This window comes from Ruditapes philippinarum, unplaced genomic scaffold (genome assembly GCF_026571515.1).
Source record: "Ruditapes philippinarum isolate M1 unplaced genomic scaffold, ASM2657151v2 ctg2280_1_1_1_1, whole genome shotgun sequence".
Lineage (NCBI taxonomy): Eukaryota > Metazoa > Mollusca > Bivalvia > Venerida > Veneridae > Ruditapes > Ruditapes philippinarum.
Window position 1 is genome coordinate 124,493 of NW_026859407.1, and position 19,408 is coordinate 143,900.

At 31.7% G+C, this 19,408-nt stretch overlaps 1 protein-coding gene across 2 annotated transcripts; it reads right to left on the reverse strand.

The window, feature by feature from the left end:
• Positions 1-6,172: 6,172 nt before the first annotated feature.
• Positions 6,173-12,902, reverse strand: LOC132756381 (uncharacterized). 2 transcript variants are annotated; one of them, XM_060747442.1, is made up of 7 exons: positions 12,743-12,902; positions 10,660-10,782; positions 10,299-10,421; positions 9,348-9,500; positions 8,440-8,589; positions 7,627-7,747; positions 6,173-6,816 (listed from the first exon to the last, which is right to left on the reverse strand). In XM_060747442.1, exons 1-7 carry the CDS (start codon positions 12,797-12,799, stop codon positions 6,596-6,598), a joined length of 948 nt encoding a protein of 315 aa, XP_060603425.1. In that variant the 5' UTR covers positions 12,800-12,902; the 3' UTR covers positions 6,173-6,595. The 2 variants fall into 2 exon arrangements, with proteins under 2 accessions (XP_060603425.1, XP_060603426.1); XM_060747443.1 differs by lacking the exon at positions 10,299-10,421.
• Between the last annotated feature and the right edge of the window lie 6,506 nt (positions 12,903-19,408).

Here is a 19,408-nt window from a genome sequence, read left to right on the forward strand (position 1 = left end):
TGTTGCCATTTTATAAATAAAATTTAATGACAAAGTTGTCTCATTTTAAAGCAGCATGAAGGTAATAGAAAAACTACCGTCTTACTTTATTTCAAAATCTCTCCTCATTAAAATCATATAGTTGAAAAAAGTGAAATGACACTTTAAATTATTAATATTTTAACATTATTGCTCTGAAATTAGACAGTTTGCTTTTCAACCAAACTGGGATAAACCTCTTTTATTATAAAACAGAATTCTTTCATTGTTTTATTTCTAGTACCATGCGATGGTACAAGACAATATCATGATTTTTGATGCAGAGCGCACAGAGTCCAGCATCGTATACATAATAAATATAGATCGATGGAAACAAATAAACTGCTTTGGCTTTGATATTTGTAGTAATTTGTTGCACAAAAAAATATATTTGTTTAATTATATCATATATATGATAACCAGTACATCAATTTAAATTTTAGCTTGAAATATTATTAGGGACAACTTATTTACAAACATTGACAAGTCAAAAAAGTAAATAAGATCAAAATTCAAAAATTTGACCTTGGCGGTCAAGATCATTTTACAGTCAAGGTTTTAAGAAAATATTCAAAATATTTGTTGTGTACCAAGTGACATTTTATCCAAGAATGAATCAAAAGTTTTTTTAGTTTTGGCCAATGTAAGCAACTTTCAATTATTGAGAGTGAAGGTCATTTAAAGGTCAAGGTCATACTGGAATTATTAATTTTATTTGTTTGGCCACAAGGATTATTTTGTCCCAGTATGAATCAATTTTGTCGACAAATATCAACATTATGACAATTTTAGCCTTTATGGTCAAGGTCATTCAAAGGTCAAGGTCATATTTGAGTCATTTTTCATTATGTTGGCTTAGTTACATGTGCTATTGTTAAATCCCATAATAAATAAAGTTACAACCAATTTTAGCGAAGATAAAAAATTTGACCTTGACTGTCAAAATCAAATAAAGGGCAAGGTTCATCAAATATGAAGGTCTTGCCATTAGGATTATTTTTTCAAGTATGAAGAAAATCAATTAATAAATTACAATGTTTTAGGCAATTTTAGCAAAATAACAATAATGAAATTAGTCAATTGACCTTCAACATCAAGGTCATTTCAAACTTACGGTCAAGTTCAGTGTAGCATTTCTAAAGGATTTCCCTAAAGGTTGTTGTGACTAAGTATGAAGACTATCCATTCATTAATAATAAAGTTATAGCCATGCAGCTATAGCAAAAATCACAGACATTACTTACTGTAACTAAAGTCTGTGCAAAAGTCTAGCAAAATTCATTATTGACCTTCAAGGTCAAGGTCAAAGTCAGACTGATTGGCATATATGATCTCAAAAGAATAAGTCGTCTTTAAGAATTAAAAACATTTAATTACAAAAGCTTTTTTTTGTAAGAAAATTGTATAAACTCAATAATTTTTTATACCTTGCATTCAATTAACATCTTTCAAAAAAAAATCCATAATCAACAAAATAATAAACCCAAAATGTAACAACATTTTTTTTAGAACTTCAGAAACTACAAATAAAAATCAACAGATTAATCTTTTCATGAAACTAACAAAAACAGACCAAAAACAAGAGTCACCACCTAGCAGGGGCCACACTCGACTTTTCTTATTTCTCAAATCAAGTGCATCAGCAGAAGAATATCTTAGTAAAAAGTTCCCCATTTTATTTGGTAACATATAAAATTGAAAATTTATATTTGATCTGGACAGTCAAGGTCATTCAAAGGTAAAGTCACAACTGAATTAATCATCATGTCAGTTATGTCAGATGTTGTACGTGTTCTCAAGGGCAGTAATTCTACAAATACTGAATAAATCCACAAAGCCCTATGGTGCACAAATACATATGCTGACCAACATTTCTGTAAAATTTAATAACACTAGCTAGGTCAAATAATTTTTATCTATGTGTGACACAAATTGAAAATTTTTACTAAGCTAGTGAAAGGCAATGACTGAATTAATAATCAACACTCGAAATCCCAGGTGCACAACTTCACATTCTGTTCAAAATTTATGTAAAGTTTGTTCAATGTTGATTTTAGTTTGAGTGCTTTTAGAGTTATATGTGACACAACATGAGAATGGACAGACGGACAAGCACAAATCTAAAATTTAATGCCCCCCTAGAGTGGGGGTATAAAAATGCCCCCCCCCCCCCCCGAGTGGGGGTATAAAAATATCTTAGGCAAACAAATAAAACAACACCATTCTTTTCTTTTTATGTTTCTTTTTATTTTAAAAGTTCACAATACAGTTTCAACATACAGGACAATGAATATTTCTACAAATGGATAAAACATGAAAAGATGCCTTTAAAATCAAAGCTGTTTATTTTTGACAGTTTAACGAGAAAATAACACAAAGTTTGTTAAAAGTATATTTACCTGTATAAAAATTACATGTGTATAGGCTGATTTAATAAAAAAGAACAAAAGGTTATATCATTTTTATACTTCTTTTATATATCTAAAACACTCATTCTTATTTTTTGTATGCATTTTCTGCCTGGCAGAGCTGAGTAATTTTCGTAAATACCTAAATTATAACAGAAATATGTGTTTTGATATAAAACTCTAATTTAGTGTATTTTAACCTATGAATTAAAGTTAGTTCAGATCCAATTTATGAATTCATCCTACAAAGTGTAACTATTTAAGAATGACTCAGATAACATACCCTCCAAACAACGTCTGCGGAATTGACCAATTTAATAGAGTTTTGTGCATTTTTACTGTCAATGCCTGCCCAGTTAACCAATCTAATGGGAGATTTGTGCATTTTTATTAACAATGTCTGCTAAGTCAACCGATCTAATATTTTTTGTTTTTTGTTTTTTTTTGTACTAGTTAAGATTCCACATCACTTCATACATGGTTATGCTCACTCATCCTTTAGAAAAGTGTACTTACGATCTCTAATTGAACAGCCAAATCTAGCTTAATCATTTTCATTCACATGTGAAAGGAAAGAAAAATAAGGTCTAAAAGTGGGTGGGGTAATATGTGAAACAGGGTATCAAGCCTGTAATTCATTTTTTAAATGAATTTGTTTTTCAGCGTCAAGCTTCATTAAAAACATCACAGTCATAACAAGGTTTAACCAATCACAGATATATTACTATAAATAAAGTTTGATTAAAATATGCACAACCCAATAAAAAATATTATGTAGATCTAAATTAAATATTAAAAAAAACCCTTAAAAATAAATATTTTCAAGTCCTGTCCTAAACAATGGTGAACAAGATTTCTCTAAAAAATAAAAAAAAGCAACAATTTTGTTTTACATGAAATAAAACATGCCATTTCCATGGTACTTCTATTCCTCGACCAAAGTAACATAAATTTTTCAGAACTCAAAGAAAAATATTCTGAAAACTATTCTTAACACCTGCAAAACAAAATGTTTCAATTTTTCAGTAAAATCTAACCAATTTTTGACTTGTTTATTTAAAACTAAAGTTATCTTGACCATAAACAATGAATAAAACTTTAAAACAGTTGTTAAACTTCTTGAAATTTCTCAAAACAATTTTTGAAATTTCCCCAAATTAAGCAGGAGGACTCTTCCCAAAATAGTTGGAAACGGCTTGGAAGTTTTAATTCAATATGCTTACTGATAAAAATGATATTATATGGGTAGTGATTATTAAATGCTAGTTGATTTCTCACAATATATTTACAATTTAGACATTAAATGGAAATAATGTACAATGTGGAACACGGAAATGCTGCCAAAATTGCATTCTATAAACACACGCTGGTAAAACTACAATGAGATTGACTGGAAATCAGTGTACATAATTATATTGGGTACCAGTCAATAATGCCAACCATCTGATTGGTTAATTTTGAATTTGTATTTGAAATTCACCAATGACAACACAGAGTTTCTAGACTGGACTGTGTTCTAGTAAGAAGCTGCACTAAATACATACATTCTGTAAATAACTCAGTATTATCCCTAGTAAAAAAGTAATAAGACTACTTAATAGTTTAAATACTATTTTTAGAAAGAAAAAAAAACACATTAATTTCATTCATTGTTAAAATTAATAAAAGGAAAACAAACTTCCAAGTATTTCAAATCTGTCACTTTACTTATTTATGAAAATACAGATTTTATGACATAAAATGGATTGGTATGTTAAATCTAGTTTATGTTGAAATCATTAAACAGTACTTGTGTATTGACATTTATCAAACTAACAATACATTGAAAGAAATAATCCCAATTAAAAAGCAAAAATCTAGCAGCTTATTAAAATGTGAAAAGTTAAAACAATGTCAAAAAATGTGAAAATCTTGATAACAAAAATGTGAAAATAATGGAAATAGTGACATACCAATGAACAAGTGATATACATGTAAATTTGAACTGAAACATTTCAAAAATATTTCAGATGCGAGTATGTGATTTAATATTTTCTTCTCATTTTCATTCCACATAGTATAATAATTTCTATTTAGATTTATATAAATTATTTTTTCATGATGTCAGAGAAGGTAAAATAATCTGTTTTTGTCAATGCATAAAGAAGGCAATTAATCATAATCTCACATACATCATCTTCACACAGTTCTATTATTAGAACATATTCACACAGTTATGCTGATTATGGTAATTCAGCTAGCCGATATATAAGATGGCATCCAATGACAACGTGTATCAGCATAACACCGATTGGTATATTTTTCGATCTACACGAATCACAATAAATCTGCCGCACATGTCATTAGCTAAATTGCTGATTTGTTTCCACTTATTCAGCTATTTGTGTTACTCACATGTATATGATTAATACATTCAAATATGACGTCAAACGTGTTATGTTAATACACCACTTCGTTCATGTCAATAGGAAATCGTCGTCAAATTCTAAAATAATATGACTCACTGAGTTTTTTTTACGTTACTGTCTGCAAATATTTCCAGATTTGTTATATTGATGTAAGTCTTGACAATAATGTTGACTATCATATTATAACGTATGACGTAAAGCTTTTCACTCAAATCGGGCCACGTATCACACAAAAATGGATTTTCCACATAGTTCTGAGCATATTTCTTTATTACCCTTCACAGATTTTTACATTTTTAGTACTGAACTTAATCTAAGAAGAAATCTTATTTTTTTGTATGTATTTAGGATTTTTCACCTCAGTGGAGCTCCTTTAATAAAGCATGGCAATTGATTATTTAATATCAAATTATCAGATTTCTTCAACAAAAAATGTGGTATATTTTATAATTTCACTATATATTTCAAAAATATTGCGAACAAAATATATATGGCATACAATTAGTTCATAAGCCTATATTACTAAACAATTTAAACTGCATGGATGCGCAGGCTGGTCTGGATCCATGCTGGTCGCAAACCAATTATGTTGGTTTTGTCGTGATCCGGCTCATATATGGCATACAGTTAGTTTATGAGAAGCATAAGCCTATATTACTAAACAATTTAAGCTAAATATAAAGATCATCTAGTAATACACTCATGAACTTTCCCGCAGTTTAAACATAAAGTCCATATGTCCTGCAAATCATTATAACAAAATGAGTAAAATAAATTGTTTACACAACCATAACATACAAAACCATGTAAAAACAATAAAAATTCTTAACACATAGCATTTGAACAATATTTTTGGGAGTAAACTTCAGATAGGGTGATAGTTTGGTGAATTTCAAGAACTGAGTAAATGACAAATTAAAATTCTTTTTAAAACTTACCATAATTATATAAAATCTTTGAGTCGGTTGGCACACAATGGATGCTTTAAATTATTTGACACCATATAACTGACTGTATTATATAATACCATATAAATGCTAGATTTTCTTGTATGATATTTCAATAATGAACTGAACGATGCAATAAAACAGCTTGTTTATATGATGCCATATAACTGTACAATGTGTTATATGCCATATCGCTAACAGATCACATGAATCGATATAACTACTTGTTTATATGATGCCATATAACTGTACAATGTGTTATATGCCATATCGCTAATCAGATCACATGAATCGATATAACTACTTGTTTATATGATGCCATATAACTGTACAATGTGTTATATGCCATATCGCTAATCAGATCACATGATTTGATATAAATGCTTGTGTAATATGATGCAATTTTCATTAAACAAGTCATATGGTGTCATACAGTTGTTAGCAGCTTATGATGTCATATTATAAACATTTCAAAAAGATGCCATAAAAATGTTTATGACACATGACGTCATATGCCATAAAATGTGATAGTTAACATCAGCATTGTACATAATGGTTATATGAATAATGATCCCCAGAAATGCTTCAACAATGTTAAGGTGAAATACAAAACACAAATTTAAAACCATAATTTTTGTCAAAATTTTCTTTTCTACTTGTGTCAGTGCATTAATATAACTTACTATCTCTTTTACAGGACTTGATGAAGAATGAAAACACGATTCCTAATGTATAATCAAATATTGTACACACTTTTCATGGAAATATTTTTATAAATGAATTAAGTTTGTAACTTAAAATTGATTCGCCTCGTTTACTCCGAGTTGTTTTCTTCTTCCTCCTCACCTATTGCTTCCTCGGCCTTCTTTGCCGCGGCCCTCTTCCCTTTCTTCCCTCGTGCGAGAAATTCTTTACCCTCTTTTGCTGTTGCCTCCATTGTACCTGCTTTCTTCAATTCTGGTTTCGGCCTACTGGCCGACCTTGTTCGTCGGCCCTCACTGAGATCAACTTTGTCTGTGTCCAACACATATTTAGCTGAAATATCAACAGCCAAACAATCATTTAAAGGAATTCAACTGAGGTCCTAAAGCCTCAGCTAGAAATTTGAACTTATGTCATAGATCAGCTGGGGCACTTGAAACAGAAAAGTATGCAAAAGATAATTATGAAATATACACGTTATATAATATGCTAATTTTGTGCCAATATTATTTTATTGGCCTGATAGAGCTAAAAACGTTGCAACGCTTTTTAATTTTGAATAATGTCTCTCAATAAGAATGATTATTCTGGAAAAAATGATCTGAAATTTTGCACACAAGTTACTGGTCTAGATCTACATCAAATGGAATATTAACCTCTAGAAATTATTTCAAGTCCCGTCATATCGAAAAACCTCAGTGGAGTCCCTTTAATGGGTATAACGCTTTATCTTAATGAAATAATTTTTATAAAATTTGATAGCTGAAGGATTTAATGAATTTCCCAGTCTTGTGGTCGATTTTCAAAAAGAGTTTTAAAATGGAAAGTCTCTGTTATTTAACACACATGAATATTGTACAAAAACAGGATAAAATTTTCAGGAACAAAATATAATGCTGCTTTTTTAAACCCGGGTTTGTAACTGTTTAACAAAGATTTCATGCATGCACCATTCCCTTTTAAAGAAACATAGATAAACATACATAAAATTATTTATTTCTTTCGTACACTTTTGTACCATACTGAACCCATAAATTGTCTTGGCTCAAAATGACTGTACTTTGCATTTGATTTTGTTACTTTATCAGAAATTTACTTTACATATTGCAACCAAAAATTGTTATACGTTGTATTTAATTTTACCTTCATCCACGGTTTTCTGGATAGTTCTTGAACGTTTAGGTGGAGATGGCCGGCTTGCTTTTGCTTTTGTTTCTTGCCGAGTGTCGCCTAATTTTTCGCCATCTAAAAGCGAAGCACCCTCCTAAAAAATAAATGGTATGAATATAATAAGAACAGCATCCACTTGAGAGCAATACAATGTACAAGTCAGTAATTTGAATGAGCCTATTTGTAAATCATGAGAAAATTCATTACAACATAACAGGCATTTAATTTTCTGATTCTTTAGCTTTCAAGTTAGTACGGATATCACATCACAGAAATTATAATTTTACCATTTCTAGTCTGATGTCAGCATGTCACACCTCATTTTTCAAAACAAACCATGAGTACAAAAGTCAAACCACAGACAAGTGAAAGGTCACACACCTAATTCATGTGTTAGTTTCCTTGTGTTTGTGCATGATTTCAGACTCAAGCAGGCACCTAAGTCTAACAAAAAACCTTCTATAAGCTCACTGCATTGTGCTTACAATATCTTTTATACCTTACCACTCTTTATATTTCAAATGAACATGTCCATCTTTAAATCTGGATAAGTCATTCATTGTTTTCCAGTGAAAATCTCAAAACTGACTGAGTAGTCAAGAATACAGACCATGATCAGATGGCACTGATGTGCTTCCTGGAACCAATCATTATTGGTGTCACATGAGGCAACACGGTCATCACCCTAGTTTCGCACATACACTCAATCTCTTGGTTAAGAATTAGACACATTAACCACTACGTCATCCCTTCTCTTACATAATTAATCGTAAAAAGAGTACATACCTTAGCTGTTGCAGCCATTGTTGTGTTCTTAGATAATTTAGGTTTTTTTGGCGACGGTTTCTCGGCTTGTATATCTTCGATTTTCTTCTGCTGTCCTCGAGTGTGAGCATCAACATCGGGGGCGCTAGATCCTAGTAAATTCTTTGCTTCCTATAGAATATAATATATGATTATACCTAAATATTAAAGTAATGAAGTTCACAAAATACAACAAACATGTGCCATATCACGACAAAACCAACATTATATGTTTGCCAATGAATTTTAAATACATGAAAATAAGTTTTGGGAAAAAGATGTAACTTTGTTTCATCATGCCTGGAGTTGTTGAGAGAGGCTCTAATCATTTTCATTTTACAAAAGTCAGGGTCTCATTTTTATCTGAGGCAACAGATGCTCCAAAGAAAACAACCCATTTTGCCATTGTCATGGCTGATAATTTAATAAACAGGCTGTAAATAAAACCCATTTTAAAAGCAATTTAACCGATTGTTTGGATCGCCAATTGGTTAATAATGAAAACCCTGAACGTTCATATCAAAATAGTATTTACACTTTGCTCTCAGTTAGAACATCTCAATTAGCTTGTAATGAATGAATAAATGTTTGACTGGGAATACATTACTCAATCATATACAGCCTTTTGATGACATTCTGACCAATTGTCCAGACAAAATATATGAAAAAGTTTTTTTTAAAGGTAGGAAATGATGCCCTTCCTTATTTTGGGTGAAAATGACATTGTATTTTTGCAAAAGCGGGAGAAAAAATCACATAAATTGAATTTCAGCATAAAACTGCATGATTTTGCAGAATTATTCTAAGAGGACGACGTCTGAAAATGAAAACTAAAGAATCCAGAAAAAGGGCTGATATAGATGATGTTTAAAGAGATTTTTCTCAGTTACCTTTGCAGTGTTAACCATAGTGGTTGCCTTTGACATGCGAGGTTTCTTTGCTGCAGGAGCTTCTTCTTCTTTAATCTCATCCATTTTCTTCTGTTGACCCCTTGTAGTGGCATCAGGATCTAAACTGGATCCTGCCAGTAAAGTCTGACCTTCCTGTCAATATAAGAAAGCGTAAAAAACTTTGAATTGTGACACTAAACATTCATAAAAAAATTTGGTTAACATTCTGTTTAATACAAGCCGGAGACTTTAGAATAAATCAGGAAAACATTGTCATAATTTGTTCGAGATATCAATAAATCACAGTAAATATGTAACCCTGAGACTTAGTCTGCTGGCATTAACAGATTCTGCCCGAGCACCAAGAGAGACCAGTGCTGACCAAGATCAGTCGGCACAATTTTAGTCATGACAGTCAGTATATATTGAGAATTTCTTCCTAAAGAAATTTCTTCCTGTTTTTCGACCATACTGAAATAAACTGAATGATGGACCACTCCATTTATGACATTTTAATTATTTAGCCTTAACTTGCATTGAAATAGGTTTTAAGTTTTTACCCTGTGCTCTTAATCCATCAAATGAAGTATAATTTAGATTCTGATTTGTCTTTCATTTCCATGTATATTTGTACCTTTTAATCAGAACATATGCTGTCATAATTGCAGGTCCCTTATTCCATTTAAAATTGCAAATGGACTTGTCTACCTTTCAATTTGGACTAAACCATTCATCTTTTAGAGGAAAATATGTACCTACTAAATAGCAAACAGTACAGACCATGATCTGATCAGACATGGACTGGTCTGCAATGACTGTATAGAGTCAATTGCAGCAAGAAGGCTAAGGGTTAAATTGTGACATTTCTGTCGAATGTGAGACTTTCTTAAGACATTGTCATCATGTGATAGCCTTCCCTAAATAAAGTTTCCTATTTAGCCGATGACAGACCTTGGCAGTAACTTTCATGGTTGAATCTCTGTTTATAGCAGGTTTCTCTGCTTCTGGTTTTTTCAGTCCCTGCATCTCTAATAAAGTATCTTTACCAGCAGCCTCCAATAATGCAATGCCCTCCTGTTAAAAAATATTGCTATGAGTAAGCAGAGTAACTAACATGCTAGTACCATGTTTATTATTTCCCTTTCTTCAGAACCCAGGACTGCCAGAATTACAGATTTAAACATGGGTGTCATTTCTGTAAGAACTTCAATGAATAGGGAAACTTTCAATCTTGACTCAGTAGTCAATACTATATTATCAACCTTAAAATTATTGACTAATTCTGGAATTTCCTATTCAAAAGATGACAGACCTTTGCAGTAACTTGCATGGTTGAATCCCTGTTTATTGCGGGTTTATCTGCTTCTGGTTCTTTCAGTCCCTGCATCTCTAGTAAAGTATCTTTACCCGCAGCTTTCAATAATGCAATGCCCTCCTGTTAAAAAAACGAGTATGAATAAATTATCAACAGAAAATTAATCTGAGGCAACTAATCTTAAGTTAACATGGAAATACACATTTTTGTTTAAGATCTACATGTACATGCAGAGACTCTATACTGGCATGCAAGCAGTTCACGTACAGAAACAGTACCCGTATTTTTTTCTTTAAAATGATTTATTTTTACTTGCATTCTTTAAAAATTGATATCAAATCAAGCTGATGTATGAACTAGACAAATCTAAGTGTCAGTTCAGCAATACATTTAAAAAGTTTTCATTTTAAATTACTTTCACCTGTGCGTTGTCAAAACGCGACCTTGTAAACGTTTTGGGATTTCGTCCTTACATGCATGCGCAAATATACTTACATATGATGTTAAAGGGTTTTCCACTAACAGGTAAGTGGGCAATGTTATGAAAACCTGTTCCATTATCAGAATTTTGACCTATATTACTATATTAAATCATTTTATGGCTTTAATGGTAAAATATCATGCGTAAAAGCAGGCCATTGCACATGAATAAGTTGGGGTAATAGATACCAGCGTTAAGTCTACACTCTATTTCCTGAATTACATCTATTTACCTCTGGGAAAATAGTCTATTTATCAACTATAAATGACAAATAGGTCTGATATAACAACATCGCATAATTATAATGGGTTATATTTTATGTAAGGGAACTATTTCATAATGTATTATTTCAGTACCCCATATCAGACCTCATAACTAAGGGTTATTATATGTTTAGAATATAATGGAATTTCCAAAATTTGTGTGACAAGCCGAATATTGATGCGTAACATTCAATTTTTTGGTGAGAGGGTGTAATAAAAAATAATTTTTAAATGACTACGATTTTTGTATGGGAACTGCTCACATGCAAGTATACTAACTCAATTACACTTATTTAATGTAAAGTTATTATAATGTCTTTGGTATATGATATAATGACTTAATAATGAAAAACATGTATGTGCAGGTAAAAATAAGATTATTAAAATAAAACATTTAAATTTTATTAGCAATTTGTTGTCTTATCAATATAACTGATAATAAAATCCCCCTTTAAAGGACACAATTTAATTGGAGCCATTCTACCTTGTTCTGGCGACAAATCATTTTGAACAACTTTTGAAAACATTTTATCTTTTACTTTTTTTGTATTTTTTCTCAGGTACATCATCAATACATATGGTCTTTCTTTGTTTTTCACACATGCTGTTTCTTAAGATAAGTGTCAGCAAACACTTTATTTTACCTTCATCAAATCCTCTTAAGTTAGGATTATTATTATACATATAATAATCAATATTCTTTCACACATTCAATGTGTAATTCAACATTTTCACCAATAAAGTGGACAATAACCTTTGACTTTGTGCAAACATTACACAGATCTAATATTATTCAATAAAACGTGCACAAGCTAAAACACGTCTTGTTGTGTATACCTATATAGATTTTGTAAACTTCATCATAACCGGTGGCATATATTTTCAATATAATAGCTTGAAACTGTTTATGAAACGTTTTACAAAATACATAACATGCTTAAATCGTTAATTAAATACGTTTTTGTACATTTTGTATCTTCGGCATAATTAACATACTGGTGTATCAAATTATGATAACTCGAAGGACATACGCAACAAAGCAGCCATCTTGAAAAATGAAGTCAAAAACGGAATTTTGTTTAAAGGTTTATCAACACATAATAATCAAGTCTTGCAATTGTTTTTAACATGTAAACGTAGAACGCAAAATGAATTTCCATTTTCCCAATCTTCCTTTGTTCGAACGAACCTGTGTAAGCAGTAAATTGGAACTTCAAGCAATCAGGTCAATCCGACATCAAAATACAATACATGTACATAGTAAGCAAAATTTCTCACCGTTTGGTAAAGTTTAGACGCAATTTTCACAATGAATACAACATAATCATTTACAAACCTTGGCAGTCACTTGCATTGTACCATCGCGGGGTAAATCGGGTTTAGAACAAGCCATTTTGATGTATACTTTCACCACAAACCGTCCAAAAACAAGCACACTAAAATGATCGTTTTTCACGAGGAAATTCGGAGCTGAAAGAGGAAGGCGTGGTCACATGTTCGGTAACCGGGCTGTTGATTGGTTAAACGAAAACGAGACTGCCCGGAAGCGGGTAATATAAACAAAGATTGAGTAAAAATTCCTTAATTTATTTCAAACAACTTCATTTTAAAATAATTTAACGGAATGGTTTGGCAAACCATGCAGTGTCAATATAAAGATGACTATTTAATCTTTATACATCATACTAATTATTGAGATGACACTCTTTGGATCTGTATTTAATTAGAAATAAATTATACTATTTTCTAGCCGCGCAGCTTGTTGCAATAAGAAGAATAATTGGACAAAATATTTTAAAAGGATTGGTTACGGAATTAAATTTGAACACGGTTTAGATTGCGCTGCAAATGAAATATTTAAGGCAAATTGGTACTGATCTACAAGTATTTTGAGGTTATAACACTGGCTGTAATATAACTTTCAAAAATTGAAAGCAAAACTTATTTATCGTTATATACACTTTCTTAATAGAAATACATTGGCTCAGTTAAATAAATTGTCACACATTATCATACAATATTCGCGCAATCATTTTTTAAATATTATTTACTTATTTATTGTTGAACAATTTATTTAAACGGGACATATATACTTTCATCTAGCTATATAGGCTGCCGTTCAATGAATGTTTGATTGGGTTTTACGTCACACCGACACAGTATAGGTCATACATTGTATGACGACTTTCAAGCTTTACTGATGGGAGAAGACCGACGTATGAATCGTCGACCTCCTATTACATGTAAAAAAAAACTTAAACTTCTCGCGCCTGAATCAATGAATATATATAATCTATACAGCGCCTGGATCTGTTGTTAAGGTGCGGCTCAATCCAAGGTTTACCGGTTGGAAAGCCTGTCTGAGTGGGTCCTTTAGCCGTTTAAAAATATGACAATATATTATACTGGTAAGTTTCAGTGGACTCAAATTTGCAGTTGTTTCAATAATTAAAGTGCTAGAATTTAGTCTACATTGTAGACACAAGAAGCATGATGCTCTAGTATTTTCAGATGTACAAATTTCATGAGTTTGTTAAAAAATATGAGAATAGACATTTTCATATACATCGTTTTGAAAGCGGTTCCGGACTCATTCTGTATAGAAATTCGCACGTGAATATCAATTCTACCAACTAATCTAGCTAATTTTCTGCATTATCTGACACAAACAACTTTATCAATTCGTCAACATAGATGTTGATGTCCTTGTGTACTAGGATTAAGGCTAACGACAGTCTGTTAAAAGTATTTGTTGACCGCAAGTAGTTATTTCTATTATTCTTATGCCAGTAAATGGTGCTTCATGTGTGCCGGACGTTGAAGGCATGAGACATCCATTGACAAAGCCGGACAAAAGCCTTGTAACACCGCACATTGGGGTCCAACGCAATTTGGGATCCGACCCCAAAGTGCGTTACTTACTTTGGGGTCCGACATTACAAAATTCATGTTTGCCCTTTCTAAAGAAGTATGTTAGATTTCCCATTAAAAAAGTCTCTGGCGAACGGTGGCCTTCGAGATATTTTTGTTCTGTGTCAGAATCTCGATTTTACGAGAGGCACAAAGTAGCGCACTATCTCGTCGCACAGTACAATTAGTTGGCCTAATCTGGAGGTATGGAATTTCAATTATGCAAAGACTGCTCAACAAAAATCTAAGTAGTTATACAGACTACAATGGTACGTTTTACATTCACATTGTAATTAAGATTGGCATTATAATCAAATGTAGGCGGAGTCATACATATCATTACACCTGCCTTATTTAAAACTGCACCCTCCAGATGAACCAACATATTTCAAGAACATCAAATGTGAGAAAAAATGTACATGCACTATGATTTTAAATAAAATAAAAAGGTTCAAGATTCAAGTAAAATTCATGGGTTATGTGCAATTAATGGCTGATTTTGCAGTATTTATCACCATATTTCTGCCTCGTGACTAGTAAGAGCTATTTTTGCATATTTTAACATTTTTTTTGTTAATTTACGTACATTGAAAGTGACATTTGTAGCGTGTAAAGTACTTTCTTTGTTCATTTAATATTTTATTTTTAAATACATTTCCATTTTTTAATGAAAATTAGCACGGGTCTGGAGGCATGCTGCTTTAAAGTAAAAGTTTTAACAATCCCATGAGACTTTTTCTCCTTTTTATTTCCAAACTGATAAAATAATATGGTGTATCAACACTGGCAATTATGATTATTACATTCCTGTCTGGGACACAAAGTATAGTGAGATTGGTTCAACGTAATTTAATGTCAAATGAAATAGAAACTCTTGTGTGAAAATTAATTTAGGTTTCACAACCCTTACAATAGCTTAGAATGAAAACATGAATGAAATATTTACAACATTATCTACAATTATAACTGCAATGGTAATGTTATTTCTTTCCATTATTTATCTCTAAAACGTTTCTTGTTGTTTTTTTTGTTGTTGTTTTTTGTAATAATATATCATGTGGCTGCAATGTTTTATGAATATCCATTTTAATTCGTATGTCTGCTTCTTGACAACGTAACACTTTTAGGAATTTGAATTAGTTGGAATCTTGTCTCCCAGACGTCTATAAAATAAAGAAAAATCAGCTGGCGAAAAATCATCACCGGTAAAGGTGTGTTCTGGTGTTATATTCATCACCACCGGTAATAGGTGTGTTCCGGTGTTCTTATAATCATCACCGATAGAGGTGTGTTCCGGTGACCTAATAATCACCACCGTTAATAGGTTTGTTCCGGTGTTCTAATAATCATCACCGATAGAGGTGTGTTCCGGTGTCATAATAATCACCACCGGTAATAGGTGTGTTCCGGTGTACTAATAATCACCACCGGTAATAGGTGTGTTCCGATGTTCCAATAATCATCACCGGTAAAAGGTGTGTTCCGGTGTCATAATTATCACCACCGGTAAAATGTGTGTTCCGGTGTTCTAATAATCACCATCGTTATAATAGGCGTGTTCTAGTGGTTTAATAATTATCACAGGTTAAGGTGTGTTACGGTGTACTAATTATAATAAAAAAATACGTGTGTTTCGGTGTCCTAATAATCACCACCGGTTAAGGTGTGTTCCGGTGTCATAATTATCACCACCGGTAATAGGTGTTTTCGGTGTTCAAATAATAACCACCGGTAATAGGTGTCTACCATTGTTCTAAAAAAGCAATACTTTCAAATTAACTTCTTCAAGATACTTTTCACTATTTGAATATATCTTTCTGTTATACCTGTAGGACAAGTTGTCGTGATTTTTTATTTTTTTCTGTGTAACACAAGACCTTAATTTCCTTACTGTTAAAAGCCATTTATTCTGCGCGTAGAGGAAAAATAGCAAGTTTCCTGCTGGCTTTCCGTTTGATTTTTATTTAATTATGATATGACTAGTAATGTGCAGACAATATTGAATAATTCACCCATAACATGATATGTAGTTTGAGCAAATAAAGCGGGAAACGCAAAATGATGTCAATTATATGAATTTGAGAAACAGCCACACTATCTCAAGGTATGCCACCTTACAGAAATTTCAGTACAAAGATAGCAGCAATGAATCATAATTATGAGGTTAATGTGAGAAAGAATTATTATCCGAAAAGAACTGGCCACATTTCTACATGAACAAAAGCTCGTGCAATGTAATCTATACAATTGCCGAAAAAGTAAAATGTAGAAAAAATATATATTTCAAATGTCCTACATGCAATGGGTCCAAACGCTACAATCCGTTGAAGCAACATTTAATGATTACAAATTAAATCGTTACGGAATCATTAAACTTGACGGGATTAATCTATAAAACAATGTGATTTGATTAATTTTACATTCCACAGATATGTTGAATAAATCGGAACATCCTCGGCTATTATTCATAATTTTTATCCGAAGACTGACGGAAAGGGCCGTGTGAAAATTTGCGATTGATGCTGAACGCTCACCTTAATTATTTAGGAATTTTTATTTTGGGACTGGTATCTGGATACGTATGTAAATTTCTTTTAATTAGGGGGCGGGTTCTATATATATATATAGCGCATCCTACGGTCGTCTTAATACACACTCTTACCCATACTTATTTTGTATTTTATAATTGTGTTCGGAATAAATAGGTAACTTTTTTTGGGTAAGTGTCTTTATCAACAATTTTGTTATGTATTTGTGCCATGTGATATTGTTGCTCGGCAAAAACACTTTGTCGTTACTTAATTCATTGCTTTCGCCTTTTGCTTCATTGGGCGCTAGACGAAATAACAAGAAAGTGACCACTTTCTGGCGCCTTGTGGAGCGAAAATACGACAAAGTGAGCACTTTGAAGAATGTGTCTAAAACATTTAGTATAACACAGATTTCAGTATTGTATTGAATAATTATCAGTGTAAGGTATTTTTTTTAATAAATTTAAAAGATAATGTACTAAAAGCTTTTTCAAAATCGATCATCATAATTAAACCTGGTATGTAATTTTCTTCATTATGTCATACAATAATCGAGTATTCTCTCCCATATATGTATTTTTTTACCAATCCAGTTTGATCTTTTGACACTAAAGTATCTTAACACCTTTAATTCTATTGGCTTTACTGCCAGATGCCACAATTTGGCTTTATCCTGGAATAGACCCCGGCGTCTTAACCAGGAGTATATATATACGGTTCATTCAGTTTTCTTTGGTGTATTATACACAAGTTTTACTTCTGAAATAAACTTCTAGGAGCCTAATCCAGGAGATTGCCGGAATACATGTGACTGTCCCTAGTTTTTAACTTCTTGAAAAAGTATTTACATTATAAACATAATTTATAGCCCTCACAACAAAATGTCCGATTCTGTTCCAAAACGATTAAAAGAATTGTTGAAAACCCATCACAACCCGGACCTTTTATCATTTTTCATATTCTTTAATCATTAGTCAAATAAGTAACCATACACTTTCTCAATTCTCTATCAATGCTTTAATATGCAGTCAAATTGATCTCGTTATACAAATTTTCATTATAATCACAATTTTTTTTCCAATATATCTTTTGGTTATAAACAAATGTTCCATCATCCATTTCTAGGATTTTTTCTGAGCAATGTTATTTCTCTATATTAACTAAAAAACATACTTAGTAGGTTTTTCTCCAGATGCTATCTATTTTGACTGTGACCAAATCAGAGCTCCTCTTATTTTGTTGGTTCATTCTGTATCTTTATTGTCATTTGTCAATTTTTTCTAAATAAAATCTTTTTCATTTATTGGTTGTTTTTCAAATTGACCTTAAAAGGGCTGTAACAAATGGTTTGACCTCTTAATTCCTCTTTAATTCCTAAATATTATTTCTTGATTTACAATTTATATGATGACCGGATAATTGCCTCCACAAGTTATGACTGAGTCATTTTCATTAAAGATATCAATAACCGCAACTTTAAATAAATGGACTATCTATATAGGAGCATAAATATTGACTTATATAAAAGTTGAAGAGTCAAACAAATAACTGTAAAATTATATAACATACATTATCATCGGTTTTAACTGATTTAATTTTGATATTTAAATTCTTTCTGAATAAATAGCTATGTACATTGCATCCTTTCATAAACCGTAAGTTACGTATATTTAAGCCGAAGAAAACATTTATGTATTGTCTCGAGACATTTGAATATACAATGACTTTTTTGGGGTAATTATCGATTTCCACAGTAAACCATACGGACTTCAATGTATGGTACAACGATATACAACAATGTGCATGTATAGTTTCAATACTAGCCTCAGTAACCCGATGGAAGACTTTCTTTTAAGTTGAAGGTTGTAGGTTCGATGGAACATTGTTTATATATTTCCTTTACTTTAAATAGTTTCTTTTTTTTTAAAACTTGATGACTATGCTTTATACATACAAATCACCCCCTATAATTGAGCCGCGTTACGACAAAACCAACATAGATATTGAATGTTTTTACCTTTCTTTAAATTTTAGTACATTTTTCTCAATATTGATTTTCTTTAAATAGTTTGAATCATCTGGATGCGTGCAGCTTTAAAAATCACGTTTTACAAATTTTGCCAAGGTTCTACCAAATTCTGTCATTTCTTGAATTCTTTACCTTTATAGGAAATTTCTGCCATTACACCCGTAACTTTTTTCTTACAACAGCGTATGAAATTACAACTTCATTAATATGCAAGAAAACATGCTGTTCGGATCGGGCGGGTCCCCTCGGACAGATATTCCAATCTGCACCGCAACATATGACATATATTATTAAACTATGCTCGTTATAGAACATGTTCTTTTATCGCTTTTCAATTATGTTTTATATTTTCAATATACTTTACCTGTAGGATAATACCTCTGTTGGAAGGGCTATGCCCTTATTAAGCCCCTTTTCTTTTGACAAACTTTCGCCACTACTTCATATTAGTCTCATCACCTTTAGAAAATGGATTCTGTTGAAAGGAATTGCATTGCTATTGTGTAATATATTGCGCCATGATTTTTTTTTC

Coding starts and splice junctions, on each gene's coding strand:
- LOC132756381 (XM_060747442.1), bottom strand. CDS start 12,799: ATGGCTTGTTCTAAACCCGATTTACCCCGCGATGGTACAATGCAAGTG. Junction 7,748..8,439: donor CAATGGCTGCAACAGCTAAG/GTATGTACTCTT, acceptor TTTATTTTTTAG/GAGGGTGCTTCGCTTTTAGA. Junction 6,817..7,626: donor CCAGAAAACCGTGGATGAAG/GTAAAATTAAAT, acceptor TTGATATTTCAG/CTAAATATGTGTTGGACACA.